The sequence below is a fragment of the Amblyomma maculatum genome, chromosome 1 (genome assembly GCF_055883805.1).
Source record: "Amblyomma maculatum isolate TAMU_Amacu chromosome 1, ASM5588380v1, whole genome shotgun sequence".
Classification (NCBI taxonomy): Eukaryota; Metazoa; Arthropoda; class Arachnida; order Ixodida; family Ixodidae; genus Amblyomma; species Amblyomma maculatum.
In genome coordinates, this window is record NC_139344.1 from 35,901,316 (window position 1) to 35,924,351 (window position 23,036).

The 23,036-nt window shown below is 43.9% G+C and overlaps 1 protein-coding gene across 3 annotated transcripts in view; it reads left to right on the forward strand.

The window, feature by feature from the left end:
- Nucleotides 1–23,036, forward strand: part of Usp20-33 (Ubiquitin specific protease 20/33) — a 134,581-nt gene that overhangs the window by 58,800 nt on the left and 52,745 nt on the right. For all 3 annotated transcript variants that reach the window (XM_084587958.1, XM_084587957.1, XM_084587959.1), the window contains 2 exons: nt 7,811–7,961; nt 17,544–17,658. In XM_084587958.1, the coding sequence (XP_084444084.1) occupies nt 7,811–7,961; nt 17,544–17,658 (266 nt within the window). The remainder of the gene's footprint in view (nt 1–7,810; nt 7,962–17,543; nt 17,659–23,036) is intronic.

Below are 23,036 nucleotides of genomic sequence, written 5' to 3' on the forward strand. Positions count from 1 at the left end.
CTGTACCAGATCACAGTACCTATAAATAAATAAATAAATAAAATTCTACAGGCCTGGACCCATGTGACCCATATGATATACTCCTGTAACTTCAGAAGCAGCATCCCCAGCTTTATGAAACTTGATTGTTTCAAATCTCCTGCTATGGGCCTGCCCTAAAAATTTCATTGCGACATCTTGACCTTCTAGGGCCGTTTTCTCAGAATCACTTTTTTTGCCTAGTGTGGCTGCTTAGGACAGCCTTATCTCGGGAACCGCTTATCAGATTTTCGTGAGGTTTCTTTTATGCCATAGCTCAATAAATTTCTGAGGGCAAGACAATCTTTTTTTTTTTTTTGAAAGATTTGTCTGGAATTAATGACAAACAATTAAAATTTGGTTAATGCAGGTCTGATTAATAACACTGATTCTGATTTTGGGGCTTTGAGGAAATTCGGAAAAAGGGAATTGTTTTGCCGTGGGGTAATTATCCAGGAATGACCATAATGAATTTCACAGTGCCAGCACGTTTTGAAAGTTATCCTGGCCTGCCCCAAGGGACCTATGTAAGCCATCTTGATATACTCCACTAACTTGAAAACCAGTGGTCCCAGCTCCATGAAACTTGGTACTTCTTCAAATGTCTGTACTATGAGCCTACCCTGAAAGTTTCAAATATCTCAAGAAATAAGAAAGTTGGTGTTCAGGGGTAGCCTCTCCCCATAAACTAAAAAAAAAAAAAATATATACACCGAAACACTGCATCAAGCCAAGTGCGTTCCCCAGCAACAACTTGCTATGACTTTTCACAGGCGAAAATAGGTGGGCACCTATTAGGTGGGCGAAAATAGGTGGGCACCAGTGGGCACCTGCCGTGTTCCTTCTCTGTTGTAGAAGTTTCAGCACGTAAGACCTTTTTTTCTCACGTGCGCAGCTTCAATCAAGAAGGTGGAAATCTGTGAGTAGGGACCCTTTGCAAATCCTCCCACGCTGGCATTCCTGTACGCCGCCCACCCGCTTTTTGTCCTGGTGACAGTGTGCCCCCATTGTGGTGGGTGTGGACGAAGGGGTTGTTGGTCTGTGCTGAACAGCTGGCCTGGGAGCTTTGCAATAGGTCCATTGCCACCTTGGCAACTGCATGGTCTTACATGTGTGATGTGACACCGGCAGTGGTCAACGTGTTTGACGTGTCTGTCATTAACCTCACATTTCTTTACTAACATGCACATCGTTGTGTGCATTAGGCGTGCCGTTTGCTTTTCTCAAGTTTTTATTGTGATGACCATCAAACTTCAAAAAAAAAAAAAATGCTTGCAGACTGAAGTCAGTGTCAGATCAAGAAGGTGCTCTCGTTCTGATACTTTTTTCCTCTGACTTTTCCTCTCGTAATCAACTAACGGCAATCTTTGCATGTCCTTTCAACTTTCTCGAATGCAGTGCTAAAGCACGAAAGTATTCGTTACCGCAATCCATGGTGTGAGAATAAGTTAGGTGCTGACACTCTCCTTTCCTCGTAGAGAGAGCATGCGGACAGATTGTGTTTGCAGATGACCCTGTGTCAGTGATGGTTTTCGCCGCAAGAGTACAGATGGCGCTGTGGTATGGGCGCTCAGGGCCTAGGGTCCCGCTCGCGCTGCCTGCCCTGTGTGCGTTCGGAAATTTACATGCTGCGTGCGGGGTGAATGCTTACTATATAGGGGCTGAAATGTACTTGCTGAAACGTGTGTGTGTGTGTGTGTGTGTGTGTGTGTGTGTGTGTGTGTGTGTGTGTGTGTGTGTGTGTGTGTGTGTGTGTGTGTGTGTGTGTGTGTGTGTGTGTGTGTGTGTGTGTGTGTGTGTGTGTGTGTGTGTGTGTGTGTGTGTGTGTGTGTGTGTGTGTGTGTGTGTGTGTGTGTGTGTGTGTGTGTGTAGGCTTGCCCATGTTCTCGAAAAATGTTGGGTTGTGCCTGTGAGTGCATCGTTCGGCTGCCAAGTTTACAGAGTGTACTAATTGTTATATTTGTTGTGAATTATGTTTTAAACAGTTTGTGCCATGTAATATATAATTTTGTGACAGAATAAATGGTTCAAGATGCTTTGAGGATTTTTTTTTTTTTTTTTTTTTCTTTCTTTCATTGGCTAACATTGGAGGCCACAACAGAAAATATGATTGATATACCGACTTCAACGTATGCTAGCTATCGGAGCTCTTAAAAAACGTAGGCGAGAAATCAGCTGCACATCCATTTATATAATCAGTTTGGTTAATACAGAATCTCTGTGTATTCATGCATGTGTTTACTTTTCTTTATACCCCGATATTGAGCGTGACAAACGATCAACGCTTAGCACCGATAACCTACGTAGCGCTAATCCGTGAGCCTCCGCCTATTTGCATCGCCTGTTGCTGCGAAACGGAAGGAGCGGCGGGGGCGAACACAATTTGGACGCTGTGCCGGCCGCAGTGTCAGTCACCTAATTTATTCTTACACAGTGCTCCTATCACACATGCTGTGTGCACGTAACGTCATTGAGGGGGCATTTTGCTTGAGCAGTGAGGGATTTAGGAGAAGCCCCTTTGTGCAGCTCCTTCTAAATTCATAACTTATTTCTGGTATTAGATATGCATTTTGTAGTCTGTGTAGATTTTATGCAACTTATTGTGTTTGGATATACAGTCGAACCCGGATATATCGAACACGAAGGGGATCGCAAAATAGTTCGATATATCGATAATTTGATATACAGAAATCGGCTTGGGATGGCACTTACGATGCGAAAAAACAATACTGTATTTGTCGTGTAATAAACTCACTCCATAATGAACCCACCCTCCACCTGTGCACTTGAGAATTTTGAAAAAAAAAAAAAAAAAGCGTTAAGGCCAGCTCGCTCACATGCAAGCGATCTCAGCGACGAGCGGCAGCGACAGAGCAAAAAATTTCCAACTTGTTGGAACTGTGTCCCCCTTACGAGCCACCGCCGCAGCTCAAAACAAGGTTTCTGTGTCGCCGCGGCAGAAATCGCCAGCGTTATCGCTTGCATGTCGCACTCCGTTTCGGTCGTCTCATCCACAGCTCATTTCTTAGCAGCGTGCCAAGATGCTGCACAGCGATAACGTCGCGGCAAGTTTATTTTTTGATAGCGAACTTGGCAGACTGCCCGTGATGGCTTGATTGCACAAGCCTGGTTCGATTTATCACGCCGCGCTTGGGGCGGGCGTAGTCTACTGCCACAAAATCATTGGAAAGCGTGATAAAGTAGCTGAAAATGCTGTTTGAAGCGAAAAATGCTAAAAGCTGGTGTCATGATCGCAGCTGACCGCGTGCTTTCGTTGATTCATACATGCAAGTATAAACGACTCCAGAAAAAAAAAAAAAAAAAAGCCGCTTCCTAACGTCATATCTCACGCTGTGCCACGCGTACAGCACAATGATAAGAACAAACGACTCTCGCAAAAAAAAAAATAATAATAAAGATAGATCTGTAGCTTCTCAACTTCCGCAGGCGCCATAGCCACGTCAGCCGCCGCGCACAGAGGGTAAAGTGAGCTAGAATTGAGTAGTGGGCTCACTCCTCAGCCGGCGCCATACATTGCGATGACGCTGCCTATGTCAGCAGATTCTAGTTCTGCGCGCCTCCGCAGGGGGCCGCCACCGCCGCATTCAATGTAGCAGCGCGCGGCACCGCACGCCATTTGCCTTTGCCTGCCTTCCCCTTCGCTGCTGTATTCTCGCCATTGCGGAGGTTTTGTTTTGCAGTGGGCAATGTTATTCTAGCCATTGTAGCAATGTGACCCAACGAATTGTGACTTCTGATACGAAGATGCCACCCCAATGACAAAACCATTGTGCTAGGCTGCCGGACACGCTTACGGGAAAGGCGCCACGCACGAATCGAAAGATATGTGGCTCTTGGAAAATAATGGGAGCAAATATAAATCCTCCCTAATGGATGTAAATACACGATGACCTGATCACATCAATTACACGTATACCAGCCTAGTTTTCAGTTGTATTTTATTCTATGGCCTTGTCGAAACAATAAGCCAGGGGAATTCGTGCAAGCAGGGCCAGCTAGCCGGATTGTCGACATGCTGCATCAAGGATCACAGAGCCAAATACGAATGCGAACAAAAAGGAATACCAGCAGTTAGGAAATAACTTTATTCAACGCATTACTAAGCGTCAAGAATGCGCTGGTATATCTGTTGACCACAGCCAGCATATTATAGCTGAAGTGATTATAGGCTATTCAGCAACATACCCAGTACTGTGAAATATTATAATATTTCACACTACTGGGTATGTTGCTAAATAGAATCTAATGAAATTGAATTGCAAAGCTTGTACAAGCCTGCTAACGCGGCGTCGCCGGGAGCAAACAGCTTACTCAGCACAAACTTCCGCTACAATGGGAACTCTGCTATTGTCTGTTCAGCTTTACTGCTTCTTGAGCAAGCTCGAAAATATGACGGCCTGTGGGGCGATCATTCATGACTTGAAAACCACTGGACACGACACATGTTGTGTCCTTTTTTTTTTGTGTGTGTTCGTAATGCAGTTCATGGCACGAAAGAAAAACACTCCGTGAACATATTTTCGAGAAACACTGTATACGGCGCAAAGAAGACAACACAAAAAATAAAAGGATACCATGTGAGCATATACTGTCCTTTTCTTTTTTCTTGTGTCGTTTTAAATTTGCGCCGTATACAGTGGTTTACATGTTCGCTGAGTCTTTTTTTTTTTTCGTGCCATGAACTGTATTCGGGCAGCAAATAAACTGATGCACTCGGAGTAGTAAAAGACACGCTCTCTCAGTTTAACACGGGTGTACTTTTTTGTCAAGGAAGCAGTGGATCCGCCGTTCATCAACCCGAGATGCTTACTAAATGCTTGTTTTCACACTCCTAGAGCTCCTGTCAGGTCCTTAATTCTCTATCGATCAGAACACTGTCTACACGAGTACAGCTAATTCGCAATTGTGCAAAATTTTCAGATATTAAACTGCTGATAATGGACGGAGGATGCGCAACTGTAAGCTTTTAAGATGTGTTTAATAATGACTTGTGGCAATTTTTATGCACCTTTCTTCCATAAACAGCGTCGACAGTAAATTCACGATTCAGAAGGCAGGCACGACAAAAAGATGCTGACAGCTGCGGCCTATTAGGAATACGAATACAGTTTTACACGTTACCTGCGCAAACCTATGTGTCTCTGTACTCGTGAGTCGCGGCCGTGAATCACAAACCTCAGAAAATGGGGCTGTCGAGCGCCGCAGTCATTTTCATACGAGCGCCTTAATTCACTTTTCGCCAAGGGCGCCGGAGAGAAATCGGACACGCGTTTGCAGTTAGCTCATCGTATAGCACCAGTAGTAGCACAACTTGCTAATATATCCAACCTCTGCATAGCTGCCACATGCAAATCTAAAAAGTGTGGACGAAGACGGTACGTTTTTCTAAAGCGAGAAGGCCGCGGTCGCTCGAACGCAACCCATCAACCAGCAGAGCGCTACATTGAAGTCTCCTGTGGCGCCACCTAGTGCATGTAACATACACTGCGTCAGGGAAGGAGCCCCCGTGAGCCCACCACCCCATTCTAGCTCACTTTACAGAGGGTCCGCAACACACGCTGAAGAAAGCGTCCGATGTTCTGTCTGAAAACGGGCTGAGCTGGCTTGGCGATGCGCAGCGCGTGCTATTGCGAACGAAGGCCGGGAAAGAGGAAGGAGAGAGATAGCTCGGCAAAAGAATGGGCACACCCTTGCGCTTCGCTCTATCGTGTTTTTCCCCTCTCATTCCCAGCGGTTCTCTCTGGTTCATTCACACACATGGCTTGCAAACGTCATGTGCTGGCGCGCGGGAAACGATAACCGCAGATGCGCTCGCCTTTGGGGAATGGGCGCGGCGCTGCCCTAGCTGAACTGTCCCCTCTCATTCATTCCGCGCGTGGCTTGAAAACGTCACGCGGCAAACGGCCGAAGGTGATGCGATCGTCATTGGGGAAGGCACACTTTCTAGTGCGGAGTTCGATATATCGAACGACCGGTGAAATTGAGTTCGATATATGACACGGCTTTCCTATACTTTTACATGGGATTTTCAAGGGGATATTCCGTGAGTTCGATATAACCAAAATTCGATATATCCGGGTTCGACTGTAATGTTTAGAAACAGCTCTGAGGTCCAGCCTGTTAGAGCAGGCCCGATAGGAAATGTTACACAATGCATGACAAAGGCAAAGGTTGCCCAAGTCATTTTTTGCAGCAGTTGTTCGGTACAAATCTAGCTTGGATCTTTTGAAACCCTTTCTCTTTCCTTTTCACTCTGTCAAGAACAATTTTACTTAAAAGACGCTGTATTCGTACCTCCTGGCCATTTTTTCTCTAGTGTATGTATTGCCACATTCTTGTGCCAGTTCAGTAATAGTTGCCAGCAGGTTTGTGATACCCATTCGCTAATGTAGGAATGAAAGTGTGGAATGCGGGAAACTGTAATTGACAAAAATTCACCAATTTGAGGCAAGTGGATATAGTTGTGCTCCTAAATTATCTTTCAAAAAAGTGCTCCTATTATTTTTGTCAGTATATCAAGATTTTCACTCAGCAGCCATGCCTTGTATAATGAACTCGTTTCATATTGGACTTCCTCCAAAGTAAACATTATGGAACCTCGCAGATCGGTTTGTCTGATCATGAGTTTAGGTCAAAAGCTGTGCTGAAAAGCTAAGAATATGTTTAGGGGATGCTGATAATGAAGAGAGGTGGAATTAAACTGAATGGGGAAGTGATTGTGAGGAAGCAGTTTATCATCGGCTGGTAATGTTTTTTAATTCTGCACAGGGCCTTCAGCCAGTCATACCGGATGTTATTGATTGTAGCCCTTTTCTCGAGTTTCTTTTCTGTAATATAGGAGGTGATTTGATCAGTTTTTTTTAAAGAATGTTTCTTTTAGGTGAATATGTGTAGCGCAAACACGCTCAGATGGACCTTAGAAGGGAAATGCACCAACCAGCCTTTGTTGAGCGTTGTGCCTGGGATTGTATTTGCGGAAATCTAGGAGCAACTAATTGGAGAATTTCACTTAATATATTTTCACTGAGCAAAATTTATTTTGTAGGAAGTTCACGGTGTCGTGGTTCTGAAGCTTAAATGTAAGCTCACTTTGTGCTCAATGACGTTTTGCAATAGTGCTGTGCCCTGAAGTCTTGCAGACACGGCTTTGTGGCTGGTGCAGTTTTTTTGGCAGCACGGGCATGCGCTCAATTTTGCGTTTCATATCACGTTTCTCGCTTTAACAGTAGTATTGTCAGAAGGTGTCGCTCTGTTTTGATTGCTTCTGTTGTCAAATTTATTTTCTGTCGGCAGTTGTTTTAACCGATATCACACTAACCTCTCAAGTGCATTGGTTTTTAAGGTGAGGCAGCTTACTCCAGAAATTGCCTGGTTTGCCTAGTACTCTACGCTTCAGTAGACTGTGCGCGAGGATGTCACATTAGGCTACAGTAACGAGCCACACAGAATGCTTTTTGCTTATTATACAACTTCAGAGTCACAAAGGACAGAATAGATTTTTTGGCTCAAAGTGATCTCACTACGCATCACTGCAGAGTGCATATTCAGCTGGCAGCGAGGATTTCAGTGGCTCGTTAGGGCATAATTAGGGTCTTTAATTTAAGGTTCAGCCATCAGCTTGCAATACGAAGTGTCCTTGCGTTACTTAAAATCTCATCATTTTTTATGAGTCTTCCCTGCTGCTGCACATATGCACCTCCGGATAAAGTTATTTTGCAGCACCTGCATTATACTCTGTATTGAAGGTTTGGTTATTGTCTCATTTGTTCAGGTGGTTATGGGGTCCTGGTGTTGCTCTGCAAGACTGCTTATCTGCCTTCTTTTCTGCGGACGAGCTGAAGGGTGACAACATGTACAGCTGTGACAAGTGCTGCAAGCTTCGCAATGGCATAAAGTATTCACGGGTACTTCAGCTGCCAGAAGTAAGCGCAACCTTTTTCCAGCGCTTTATTTTTTCTCGGTCAAAATGTAATGTGCGGTAGCTTGTCTTTCTGTGAACAATCTGGGACGGTGGAATCAAACCCGGATATGTGTGTTGAACCCAGACAGTTCGAATTGTTGGCTGTGTCGAACACACAGAAGGGACACGTCATAATAATCATCACTACATCCACTGCAAAGCAAAGGCCTCTCCCATATCCCTCCGATTAGCTCAGTCTTGTGCCAGTTGCGCCTTCCTAATCCCTGCAGACTTCCTAATCCTTAGCACACATACTGATGGTTGTTAGGGTTCCTTGAGGTAAAACACCTTGTACTGGAAGAAAAATATAAAAAGTATGCTCGGCTTACAGACTGATCAAAAACAGTTCCTTATTTAGGAAGCACAGTTGTACAATAAAACTTGGAGGAAGAGAATTATTATATGTACCAGAGAGGCTCATCAACTCCTACAGCCAAATGCTACGCTTCCTTGTTTGGAGTGGGAAAAGTTATTAGAAGGGGATATTAAACAGTATAATCTACATCGACTCGCTAGGCATGCTGAAAGTGCTGCACTCCAGAAATGCAATGCAGCTGTTGATAGGAGACATCATCTATAATATTACAACAGCGGGAATGCAAAAGTGGTGAAGTTGTCGCTGATCATGGTAAATTTAAACGCGCCGAAAACCACACGTACACAAGCGAGTCCCGTTTTCGTACACACAAAGTCCCGTTTCCTTCGCTCTTGTGTATATGTGTGTGTGGTTTTTCAGCATCTTTAAATTTTGCCCTGCAGGGGCACCTTGTGTAACGAAGTGTTGGTGCTTGGCGCTACCACGCACCCTGAGCCCCCATACTGAAGCTGTCATCCGTACCGTAGTGAAAGATTGAGAGGTGAAGGGAAGGAACCATGAACGGTGGCGGTCGAGGCCGTGGTCAAGTCTCGGCCGATGATGGGCTCCTTGCCTGTCCACCAGGCGAGGGGCTCCGGGACCTTCCTCTGCGTATAAGGGTGAACCAGAGGCAACATATATTAGGACCCCTTAGACTATCCATACTGCATAGAAAAACTACCTTTAAAAAAACCTGATTGACCTCCGAAAAGGAGTCGCACTGAAGTGACACAAAAAATCACGGCACCAACTGAGAACTTCCCAAAATTTCTTGTCCTGCGCTCTGTAACAGAATCTAGACCTGTAAACGAACTGTCAGTCTTTCTGATTGCCAACTCGCTGAAGGCCATCATTGGGGCTAACTATAAAGCGAAAAAACTAGGACCTGGTGTCCTACTAATAGAGGTATCAGACAAAAGCCAGTCTGACAAACTCCTCATGACAAAGACATTTGCTCACTTTGACGTTCAAGTATCACCCCACCACAGTCTTAACAGCTGCCAGGGAGTGGTTTCTGAGCGAGACCTCCTAAATGAAACAGAATCGGATCTCCTTGAGGGCCTACAGAACCAAGGTGTAACGGCAGTTCGAAGAATAACAATCAGGCGAAAGAATGAGGAAATAAAAACGAAACATGTTGTTCTCACTTTCAACCGAAGCACACTTCCCGAATTCATCAATGTGGAATTCGTCCTATGCAAAGTTAGCCCATACATACCAAGCCCCCCTCGCAGGTGCTTCAAGTGTCAGTGGTACAGGCATGGTACAGTCAAATCTCGATATAACGAATCCCGCGGGACCGCGAAAAATCATTCGTTATTTTGAAATATCGTTGTAATGAAAAATCTGCGATTATAAGCCAGTGGTCAAACCTAGGTATGAAAATGACGTACCTTGGCAGTAGGCACGCGTGTAGACAAGCAAAACCTCAAGTGAAAAGGTTGCACTAACTCCAAAGCTGATTTATTTGAAGAAATCCATTATTTTCTTCTGCTGCGTGCAGCAAACACGACCGCGCACTACATTACACCACTACAGCACATACACCTACCGCTTTCCGGAATACCTCATCGCGTGCGTGATTGCACCGAGCGATGAAAGTACGGACTTTGTCCATGTGAAAAAAAAACAAAAAAAAAACACACACACACACACACACATCGGAGTTTTTTATGACCCCATCTTCAATGCTCCCTGAGCTTTGAAAATCTTGTCTCGGTCTTTCATAATGATCGCGGCAGTTGATGGGGCAATGCTAGCTGTCTGTAGAGGCCGAATCGCTTTTTCCCTGCATCGATTTCTTGCAGTGAAAGCAGTTGCGTTCATATCTTCTTGGCACTTCGCTGGCTAATATCATCGCAAATCTCGCACAAACTTCGCAATAAGATAATCAGCGGCAAAAAAAAAAAAAAAAACCGTCCCGCACGTGCGCACGCACGAACGACCGAGTCGCGTACGGCACACAACACAGGAAGAAAAAAAACGCAGGCAGCTAGGCCTGCTGGCTACTGCGTAATAAACCATAGCTTCATGGTGGCGCTAGGAGCTGGTCCTAGATGTCCTGATGATGATAGCTATAGCCCACGGACCATACACACAGAAACGGCGGTTTCTGTTTCGTTTCACGCGAGAGTTGCAAGCTGCGGTGCTGTTAATTTTAGCCAAAATCGTAATACTGATGTTCCAAAATTATAGAACAAGAAATAAAATACGTTCGTTTTCTGAAATATACGCTATTTTGAAATTCGTAATTCTGAAATAGTTTTACATTGAAAACATGGCAAATCTGCCGGGGATTCTTAAAAAATTCGTTAATTTGAAAAGTTCGTTAATGTGGTGTTCGTAGTAACGAGATTTCACTGTAGCCAGACATGCCGAGGACGCTTTACCTGTGCAAAATGCAGCGCACATGACCATGCAACCGATAATTGCAGTGCAACTGACTTCAAATGTGTGAACTGTGAGGGCACACACCCTGCGTACTCACGGTCTTGTGTGGCCTTTCAGGCCGAAAAGGAAGTAATCAATCTAAAGGTAACCGAGAATATATCATACGGAGAGGCGCGGAAGAAATATAGACTTCTCTCCTCCGCTCCCTATGCTGACGCAGCCCGCAGAGGGGCCAGGCCGCGTCTAGTAATGGTGGGCACGCAGTGCAATGCTGCTGACATGCTCCCACCACGGCTCCTCTTTGCAATCTTTGCAATCCCGGAGGTCACTTGCTCCCAGACGTCCGGGACACCAAAGACATCTGAGAGGGACTTGATTCTTCTTGAAAAACTTCCTGCCTCCATGTCTTCACCAGAGGCGATGGAGGTGAGCATGGACTCCTCAGCGTCAGTGGCGCCTAGGGAGTCGGCCAATGAGAGGCGGTGCCTGCCGGACCACTTCAAATCGAAAAAACATACGCCAGTTAAGCCACCTGATAAAGGCGGCTAGTCTTAAACCCACTTTCTCATCCACAATCCACACCTGCAAAAATGGCTACTGAGAGCATCATTTATTGGAACTGTCGGGGACTACTAAATAATCTGGATGATGTATATGAAGTCCTTGCCGAGCACCAACCTAACATACTTTGTCTGCAAGAAACCCACTTAAAGCCAGCAGGCACAAGTTTCCTCAAGCAGTATCTTGTATTCAGGAAGGATAGGCAAGGCAGCACTCGCCCCTCTGGCGGCGTTGCCATTGTAACTCAAAAATCAATCCCATGTCGAAGCATCTCGCTTAACACAGACTTAGAAGCAGTGGCAATACGAACCTGAATTTTCGATAAAATAACAACAGTGTGTTCTCTGTATATTCCTCCAGATTATAGGCTATGTAGCGAAAGTTTTGAAAAGCTGATTGATCAACTTCTAGAACCATGGCTGCTGGTCAGAGACTTTAATGCACACCATCCATTATGGGGATGTACAAGAACGGACTCCCGAGGTGTGCTAATTGAAAGATTCTTATTATCCTCTGGATCATGCCTACTTAACACAAATGAGCCAACATACTACAACATATTACATAACACATACACATCCATAGATTTACCTATTGGCTCCAATGCTCCTGGCAGCTACTGAGTGGGTTGTAATTAATAATCTATATGGGAGTGACCATTTTCCGATCTCTGTTAAGTATACAGGCAATAAAAATGAACATGCATCTAATCCTAGAAAGTTTAAAGAATATGCAGCCAACTTGGAGATGTTCAGGAAACACTCATGATTGGCTTGTTCATCAGTTGCTGACTTAGGTGTTGATGAAACCCAGCGCTTGATCACACTGCACATTATAGAGGCAGCAGAAAAATACATTCCACAGACGTCAAGTCAGCCACGAAATAAACGAAGACCCTGGTGGAATGCAGAATGTAAGACTGCTCGTGAAACTCAAAACAGGGCATGGTCAAAACTACGCCGATACCCCACAGCCGAAAACCTAATAGCCTTTAAGCGTGCAAAAGCAAATGGCAGGTGTGTTCGACGCATCTCCAAGCGAGAAAGCTGGTCATCATTCCTTTCTTCTGTGAACTCTTATTCTGATGCACGCAAAGTTCACAACAGGATAAGAGCACTCAGAGGATATAGCACAATCCCAACACCCCTTGTCAGCACCAGTGGTGACTCTCTTGAACATCAAGCAGACACACTAGGGCAACACTTTGAATACATATACAGCTCAGCACACTATACAGATTCCTTTTTGCGGCACAAGGCAGCTGAGGAGAGGAAGCACATACATGATAAAAAGACCACGCACAGGAGGGTGTAATAGCCCTTTCACCATGCAGGAGCTGAAGATTGCACTAGGCACATGTGGTAACACAGCACCAGGTCCTGACAGGATCACATATGGAATGCTCAGGCACCTGCATGTGGACACTCTTGAAACCCTACTCTGCCTGTATAATAATATATGGGCCACAGGAAGCTTTCCTAAAGCATGGAAGGAAGCAATTATTATTCCAATATTAAAACCTGGAAAAGAGCCTACACTTGCTGCCAGTTATCGGCCTATTGCACTAACCAGCTGTCTATGCAAGCTTTTTGCAAAAATGGTAAATCGTCACCTTCTCCATTTCCTTGAATACAATGGTCTTCTTCATCAAAACCAAGCTGGTTTTAGAGCTGGGCGGTCAACAGCTGATCAGCTCATTGCATTTGAGTCTTATGCAAGGGATGCTTTTGTACATAAACAGCATTGTTTATCTGTCTTTTCCGATCTTGAAAAGCATATGATACCACCTGGCGCTATGGTATCATCCGCGACCTCTTCTCTCTTGGCATCACAGGGAACAGGTTGAATACAAAACGAAGTTACTTGTCTGAACGGACCTTCAAAGTTTGTGTTGGAAATGCATACTCAAACCAGTACATACAGGAAAATGGTGTCCCTCAAGGTGGTGTTCTCAGTTGCACACTTTTCATAGTCAAAATGAACTCTTTAAAAAGCGTGCTGCCAAAAACCATTTCTTGTTCTCTATATGTTGATGACTTCCAGATAAGCTTCAAATCTTGCAACTTGGCCATCTGTGAAAGACAGATTCAGCTAGGTGTTAACAAATTGTTCAGATGGGCTGATGACAATGGGTTTAAATTTAACTCTGAAAAAAGTGTTTGTGTACTTTTCTCTAAGCAGCGTGGCGTCAGACCCGACCCCAACATTACATTGAATGGTCAGAGCCTAGCCCTTAAAAAGGAACATAAATTTCTTGGCATAGTGGTGGACGAAAAACTTTCCTACATTGTCCGCATAAAACAGTTGCGGCTGAAGTGTCTCAAAGCAATGAATCTACTAAAAATTCTCTCTCACCGGTCATGGGGCACAAACCGCAGCTGCCTGCTGAGCCTTCTGAATAGTGTAGCTCTATCATGCATTGACTATGGCTCGATGGTCTATGGGTCAGCATCATCCTCTGCACTAAAATTGCTCGATCCCGTACACCACCTCGGCCTTCGCCTCGCTACGGGCGCTTTTCGAACTAGCCCAATTGCTAGTCTTTATGTCGAGGCGAACCGATGGTCACTGCAACGAAGAAGAGAATTGTGTAACTTATGCTATGAGGGTGCTATGCCAACTGAATCATCCATGTCGCCGGCTCCTGCTTGACAAAACTAGCACAGCACTTTTCTCAAGAAAACCATCTCTAACACCACCATATCCAATCAGAGTTGCCACGCATATTGAACACCTGGATGTTCCGGTTACCAGTCTTCATACAACTTTCATAAAAGACCTAATTCCTCCTTGGGAAATGCATGATGTTAATTGTGACCGGTCATTTCTTGTAGGGCAGCACGCATCCCCTTTTGCCATACAGCAGCACTTCATGTCACTTCAGGTGAAGTACACTTGTGATGAATATTACACCGATGCTTCAAAGTCTGCTCAAGTGTCTTGTGCAGCACATGGACCGCAATTTTCACTTTCAAAAACACTGAACAGACATACAAGTACATTTACCGCTGAATGCCATGGAATCCTGCTAGCTGTGAGACACATTATAGAAAAGAAAATACAGACATCGATCATCTACACAGACTCCCTCAGTGTTTTAACGTCCCTATCCTTTTGGAAGTGGCATAATAAGAACCCAGTCCTGAATCCTCTTTATAACACCCTTATGTCTGCCCATAAACTAGAACTTAAAATTACACTTTGTTGGGGGCCAGGCCACCGCTGTATACCAGGTAACGAGGCAGCTGATAGGCTTGCTGCATCAGCTGCCCTTCGAAACACTACAGACATTGACAACATATCATATCAGGATCTCAAGCCACACATCAAAAACATGATCTGACAACAATGGCAAGAGGAGTGGGACACAGCAACTGAGAATAAACTACACACAATAAAACCAAGGATAGGCAGGTACACTACAGAAAAACGAAACAGATTCAGAGAAGTAGCTCTGTGCAGGCTGAGAATAGGTCACATATACAACACATTCATACCTTTTAACAAACTCTCCTGCACCACATTGTTCGAGATGCGGTTACCGGCTAACAGTGCTCCATGTTTTAATTGAATGTCCGAGACTTGAACAGCATAGGAGACGTCATTTTCCCAAATTATACATAAAACAAATACCCACACATCCGTCCATCTTTCTTGGCGATCATCCAATGTTCCCTTTAGAAAGAATTTTTTTAATATTTATTAAAAGTAGGCTTTTTATATGGAATCGTTTATCAACATGGGCGTCAGCCCGTTTCTTTTAATTAAATGGCTTTCTTTTAAAGAAATCGTTGCTGAGGCAGCTTAGCCTACGTACATGCCTCCCTTTCATTTTTACACAGACCACTAAACACCGCAATTCGATGTTTTTAGGCCCTATGCACCACTGCTTTTAGACTATACACTCCGAAATAACTTTTAGGCCCTATACACCACCGTTTTTAATTACATCATTAAACACCTCACCTCGGACATTTTATTAACTTCAGTTGACGCTTCACCTTGTGTTTGGCGCTCTTTGGCCAAAGATGTCCTTGCGCCATAAAAAAGCAGTCCATCATCATCATCTTTAAATTTATCATGGTAAAGTTTTGCTGGATCTCAGCTGACTCGTGCTACACGAGGTCACCAAGTCAAACTGGAGGAAGTAAATATTATGCACAAAGATGGTTCAAATCTGATGAGTAAATTAATGTAAAAAAAAGAATGGCTGTCCACTTTGAATAATGAAATCGGCGGTAAACTGCACCTGGTAAACCCAATTGCTGCCAAACGGTAGTCACGTTAATACTACTAGGGCAGTGCAAATAGCAAAATTTTTAGGTGGGAAAATTTTGAAATTGAAATTTTTGTTTGAATACAGCAAAGTTGAATTACAAATGAAATCTGCAAATCATGGCCACAAAAAATCAAATTTGTTAGAGATTTGCAAATAACAAATTATGGTGTGTAAAGGGAATAGAAATGGAAAAAAAGACAGAATTGCTTACAAATAGAGTAATTTAAATTCTCAAATAGTTTCAAAAATTAGTGCAGGTAGTTGAAAACAAAGAGGAATGTTTCTCCATAAAACAGCTCTGAAAAGAAACAGACATATAACAAAAAAAAAGTTTTCACCTACCATCAACATAGTTTGTAATACCTGTAAGGCTAACCAGGTATTAAGCAAGAAAGCCAGAATTATGCAGTGGTATATTGTTTACAATTACCTAATAACATTTGGTATGTGGGATAGAGTGGCATTTTGGCCACATAGCTTGCAGGAAGGGGAATAGATCCAAGGGTATATGCTAGCATGTATCTAGGGATTGGACTTTTCGGTTTAAACTGAAAAACACCAATAAAGGTACGCTGAATGCATTTTAAAAGGTTCGGTTTAAACCAAAAAAAGTCAGTACCTTTTCGTGCACATCGCGAACTCTCGATGATGTGAGAAAATTACAAGTGTTCAATCCAGGGACTTGATGTGAGACAGTGGGATCGTTGGTTTAAGCACAGCGGTTGAGGGTTTGGAGGCATTGTTCATGGCCTCACAAATGGGAAAATGGGAGCTGAGCTTCCCGACCCTTATAAACATGTCAAGCGTCCGAGGAGGGGCGTCTGCGGCAAGGCAGCCACTTCGAGGAGCGAAGGACAGGCCAGAGCATTTGCAGCGCAAGTGCTTCCAGGAGATCGCGAAGGCCAAAGCCCACCAGTTTCTAGCCACTTGATACTTCTCAGATACAAGCCGAGAGAAGCGCATTTGTTTTTTAAGGGATTCAGTTTATACAAAAGTTTAATCGTAATAAATAATACTTCATTTACTCCTTTGTCTAACGTATGAATTTGTTTTACATATGCATTTTGTCATTAAACTAATTATCATCGTGGCAATATCATTTTCTTCCAAGAGCCTAGCTGTATATATGATCAACTGTACATTAAATAAAAGTGCATAAAACAACATGCAAGAAAAAAAGCCAAAATTACCACTACGTCACTTTTAACTGTACATGTATATCTCTTATCTCACCGAAAAAAAATATATATATATATATTTCTTCAGAAGAAAATTATATTAACCGAAAAAAAAAACGGAAGTTGTGTTTGAAAATAAGCACCAAAAAAAGTCAGTCGAATTCTCAGACAATAAAAACCGAAAACTCCAACCCCTACATATATTGGGAGTTTGTTGGAAAAGCATTTGTTTGGAGTTGCCTCCGGCCTCCAAGCAACCCCTTGAAGTTTGATGAGGAAAATATGTACAGGGGGGGGGGGGAGTCTACCAAAGGGGTAGTACATGACGATGTCATGAAATGTAACCATATGATCTCTCGCCGTCCACAGAATTGGCGACGCCATAGCCCGGTCGACAAGTCGACAAACCCTCGGACATTCATGGTTTGGAAATCTCAGTGTTCCGCTGCTATAGTTTGGATCAACTAGCAATTCTTAATTTCTGATTGTTCGCTAGGGGCACTAACTACAGTTACACTATTCGAACTATGCAGTAAAAATGCAGTGCATATTGAATGCCAAATACTATTCAAAAAGTATATTTCGAACATTCACACATTTCTTGCATAGACTCGTATGTTTACATTAGTTTAAAGACGTGCCAGATCATTGTAAGGTTGTCTGGAGACGAAAGTCTGCGTACAAGCAGATCCATCATCCACTTTCAGTCTGCCAAGTAGTGAGCAATCGCCCGATATCCTCTCATGTGTACCGAGTGAGACGTGTGATCATGCAATGCAGGTGCTGTGTATCCATCTAAAGCGGTTTCGACATGAGGTGATGTTCTCGAGCAAGATCAGCAGTTACGTCTCCTTTCCACTGGAGGGCCTCGACATGGCGCCATTCTTGCATACTGGTCAGTAAGAATTTGCACGACTTTTGTTTCTCTTAGCATTGTCATGCATTTTTATTCTTGTAACTGACAGGTCTCTCATTTCGACTTTTTCTTTTGATACTGGGGTCTTATCAGAGGTCGTGTAAATTCTTCCTTCAATAAACAGTCGGTATGCAGTAGACGTCCTTAAAGGGGGTGTGGCTTTGAACAGGCGGAAAATGGTAAAAAAGAAAATTGATTTTTCGAAACTGTTATTTTCTGCTTCTACAACTCTTGTTTTATGTAATTAAAAATTTCCACTGTTGAAAACCATCTAGAAATACTCCAAATAAATGTTTATATAATCAAAGGTAGTGGAAAACTTCCAAATAGCGAAAAAACTGCATTTTTCAAGTCTCAATATCTTAGCAACCGCCCAAAGGAGCGCAGCCACCTTGGTCTCTCTGGAAAGTGGAACCAAACGCATAACAAGCAAAAGTTCCACGGTCGCGCAACGACGCCTGATTGGCGGCGCACATCACACGAGAGCAGCGCGCTCCGCAGTTGGTCTCCTCGGCGGCGGCGGCGTCTGCTACGTATGCCTTTTGGCTCCTCGGCTCGCCATGCCAGTCATTTGAGCAGACTCGCTGCCTGTCCGTGGTTGTTGTTTGCGCAGAGCATAGTTTCGAATACGGATTATGCGGCTGCCATGTTCGCACGTATGCTAGGCGCATAGTTTCGGAAGCGGACTTCACTGGTGGTCATGGGTCCACGACCGCTAAAGTACAAGACGGCTCATGCCTATGGCACGCGTTAGCGAAAATCGCCAATGATGAACAAGTCTTCTGTTTCAAGAACTTCTGATGTTCAACACTCTACCGAAGCTACGGGCACAGATGCGAGTGCCTGTGCGCGGCTACGGGTGTCACTGAAGTTACGGGCGCGGCTACGAGCATCTGCGGCGCTGTTAAGAGCCGCTGCCGAGAGCTTCTTACGCGGACAGTACATCATCTGAAAGCACCAGGTACCCTGATGAACTTTACACGCCTCGCTCTGGGTCGCTGGAAATGTCATCAGGGCATCGCATCGCTCATCTCTGAACTTCACGCGATGTCGCCACACCATCTAGGCGCACCTGCAGCCGCGTTTCTTATTGCCAGAAGCATCGCAGGAATTCACCGCGAAAGTGCAAGTTAAGCTGAGTTCCGTGCTTGCGACAGCGCGGAAAATGGAACTGGCGGGTGAGGGCCAAGTGCTCGCCAGAGCAAAGCCAGCAGACGAATTCGTCGTTGTGCAAGTCAGTGCCAGCAGTGGTTGAAGGTAGAGGATGGGTACAGCCCTGCATGTGCGTGTCACGAAAAGCAAGAAAGGTCCACCTATTGGTGGGAAAGGTGGCCTTTCTCAAGACCTCATAAAGAACTTGACAAACTGCTATGGCAAGGTCCTGTGCAAAAATGAAAAAAATTGAAGAAATGCAAAAAGCAGTGATGGAACTTTTTGTCACATAACATCCACCAGTGAAGACTGGCACCATGAATTTTGCCCACAAGGACAGCAGAGTTGGTGCAAACACCAGGCTGCCAAAGCAGAGGGCAAACTTCCACCACCCCTCATAAGTACCAGCTTGCAAGGCATGTTGCAAATGCATTGCTACCAGTGTACCAGCGGCTTTCTGATGTCTAGCTCCTCAGCCGTTTTCTTTGGAAAAAACACAAAATGCTGTTGAGAGCCTGCATCTGGTCTCTGCTGCCGAAAGATGAAAATGCATCGTTGATTGCAACAGAGACGGCCATCAACAAGGCAGTATGAAAGTACAATGCAGGGACCCGCCATGCTTATGCAGAATACTGTGCCACACTTGGTCTGCAAACTGGCCAGTATGCCTTCGAAAAGGATGCCTTGCAGAAAAGAAAGGCAGCAAAAGCACTTCAGTACCGAGGCAAGGCATCCAAGAAACTCCGTGTTGAAAAGGACACAAAAGACTACAACCTTGGTGCCTTTTGATAAGGTGCAGTAAGAGGTGCAACTTCGAAAGCCATTTCTTCATATCTGGTTTTTTTTTTTTTTTTTTTTTTTTTTTTCTCTTTTGTCACTTGGTCTGATTGTTTTGCTGATTTCTTCGCAACTGTTGGGTCTAATTCAATGCCTTTTTTTTTTTTTTTTTTTTTTTTCACTGCATACCTTGAGAAAGGCTGCAAGTACTGACATTCTTGCTTTCTTGTCACAATGTTTGCTGACTTTTTGATTGAACTGCTTGTTCAGAGTCAAGATGCCTGTTGTATGGCCACCTTGCAAAAAATTAAAAATGAAAACCTTTATGTTGAAAATAAAAAAAATCGAGAATGTCACGACCTTGTCCATTCATTTTGGAATGCAAAGCACTATGAACAAGTCTTTTATCATGTTTTGTAAGTCACTGAGTCTTGGTGCAAGATGAAAATTATAAAAATTCTATAATTAAAAACGTTTTTGAGGTACATGTATTAGTTCGAAATTTTTATAGCCGTATCGCGAAAACACTACTAACAACTCTGCCAATTTTCATCAAAATTTATTAAGAAATGTCAAAGTTGAACGACGAACTCAGTTGGGACGAATTGTTGGGTATTGTGGACAAGGAAGCAAATTTTATTGTTTTTTTTTGTGGGCTCAGTGTATGAAAATTGCTTGATACAAACCATGCCCGTGTTTCTCAGTAAAGACCAGCTTTCATGCCAACTCCATAGCATGCTAATACCGTACAAGAGGACTCGCAGAGCATCCATGCAACTTTCTTGAATCAAGGAAAAGATAAAAGAAAGCTATGGTATGCCTTCCTTGTCTCAGTGCTCGCCATATACCGTATTTGCCTGAATATAACGCTACTGTAGTTGTAAAGTGAAAGTTGGGGAACAAAACGGCATGGGGACTTTTGCAGCCACAAAACAGGAGACATTGACATCATCAGTTTGGGGAGAAGAGGTCATTAACGGCGTGAAAAAACCTTGAGATTTTTTTTTTTTTTTTTTTTTTTTTACAATGTGTGTAAGAGTAACTATTCCTTTCACCCATCAATCATCAATGAAAACACGTGGTCAGCCGTGATCATGGCGCCGTCTTTTAGCATTTTTCGCTTCATTTGCTGCTACCGCGTGTTCCAGTTTCGCTTGTTTTGTGGGAGTGGACGGCGCCCGCCCCAATCCAGGCATGATATAGCGAACATACTGAAAAATCAGGCTTGCACACCCGGATGAGCCAAGCAGACCACTGCTGGTTCTCTTGTTAAGGGCGGTTGCACTCTGCCAAGTTTGCCCTCCCTTTCCCTACAGCAGTAGCTAACCAAACGGTAAACACACTGTGATGTTATCACTCCACGCGCTGCTAAGAAATGCGCCGTGCACTGTGACGACGACAGTGCAATATGGAGGCATGTTGTAGTGACTTAACGTTTTTCTTTTCTTTTTTTTTCAAATACTCTGCAACAAGCATGGTCGTGGGGGGGGGGGGGGGGGGAGAGATTTTGCGAGTGGGTTCATTATGCGACTACCTTATAAACAGGTAGAATGAAAGGAAGAAGATGGTTTGCACGGTATGAGGAAGAACTACACAAGGGTAAATGGGGTACGCCTCAGTTTGCAGATGAGCCAACGTTTCGACAAGTGGACTTGTCTTCGTCTGGGCATAGCGATCATCACTGGCAGGGGTTTAAATATGCTTTTGCTTCCGAAGAAGAAAAGCTGGGGAGGGGAAAGTGGGTGCAAAGAAAGTAGGTGTGAAGGAGTGGGGAGGAGAGGATGGGTGAGAAGAAAGTGGGTCATGAAGTGCAAGAAAAAAGAAAAAAAAATCTTCAGTATGTATTTATCAGTCTAGAACCAGGGATTCTGTGGCCTGCAAAAGAAGTGAAAGCGGCAGCACAAGGAAAAACTACAATACCGGGTAGGTGATTAGTCACCACTTAAGCCGGTTTGGTGCAAATACACCTTACAAAGGGACAGGATATGCAAAGGGCCCTGATAAGGCATATCCTGCAAAAGAAGCAAGAGTGGCAGTACCAGGAAAAACCCAGTGCCAGGTAGATGATTAGACACCACTTAGGCGGATTTGGTGCAGGTACATCTTACAAAGGGACAGGCTTTGCGAAGGGCCCTGATAGGGCATATATCTAAGGGGGATAATTCTTAATTTTGTGCAAAGGTAGGCGAGGGGGAGGGGGTACAAAGTCACAGGATAATAACCGCACAGGGAACCGCAACTAACATGGAAAAAAAAAATAAAAATAAAATATGTTCTAGGACAAATTCAAGCAACAAGTGATAAGGAGGAAATGTGTTTAGAGGAACGTGTAAGGCTATGCTATTGCGGAAGGGAATGAGTGTACAGGCGTTGTGAATACACTGTGCAATTAACGCTATGTGGGATTGTTTTCCTGAATAGTTATGATGCAGAGGAAATATACCTAAGGGATTCTAACATTGCCTTAGATATATTTATTCCTGCTGGTTCCAATGTTCTAAATTTATGAATTAGGTATGCCTCTCTATATTTTCTGTCCCTTGCGGATTTAAAGCCTGACTGGAGAATATATAATTTAATTTCTTCAAACTTATGGTTTTTCTGATTGAAATGCTGGGAAACTGCTTTCGGGAGGTTTTTGCCTGCGTCTGCCCGATGTCCATTAAGCCGTATGTTCATTGGTTGCCCTGTCTCTCCGATGTACTGTTTATGACGGAAGGAGCATTCTAGAAGGTAGATAACATTTGAAGATGTGCAGTTAAAGCCTGATTTAATGTGAAAAGTGAAATCGCTTGCATTACTTTTAACCGTGGTGTCTTTTTGTATATGACTGCACGTCTTACATCTAGGTCGAGAACAGGGGTGTGGTTGTGTTGGATGCTTGTTGTCGAGTTTAGAATGTACTAGAATATCTCTGAGGTTCGCGATACGTTTGTATGTTACCCTTGGTGCCTCCGGAAATATTTTCTTGAGGCGTTCATTACACGTTAGCATGGAATGGTATTTCCGCAGAATGTTGTTTATGTTTGGAAGGGAATTGGAGTGTTTAGTTATAAAACAAGGCTGGCGTTCAGTGTTGGCCTTTGGTCGTTTCGTGAGCACATCGTTGCGGTTTAAAGTGCTTGCTTTTTCGAGGGCTGTATTAAAGGCCCACTGTCCACCCTCTGGTCGAAAATATTTTCTTCCCCGGTAACTGTGAGACTTCGCCCCAAGAACGCAAGGCCGCAAAATGTTTTTGAAAAGAGTAACTAATAACGCAATTACAGTCAAACCCGGTTATAACGAACTGCGTAATTCAACGCAATTTGTTCGCTATATAAAGTATTTCGCTATAACCAAACCCGTTTATAACGAACTTCAGTACCAAATTCGTTATACACGATGTCCAGACAGCGCAGCGAAAACGCACTAACTAAAGAAAAACCGTG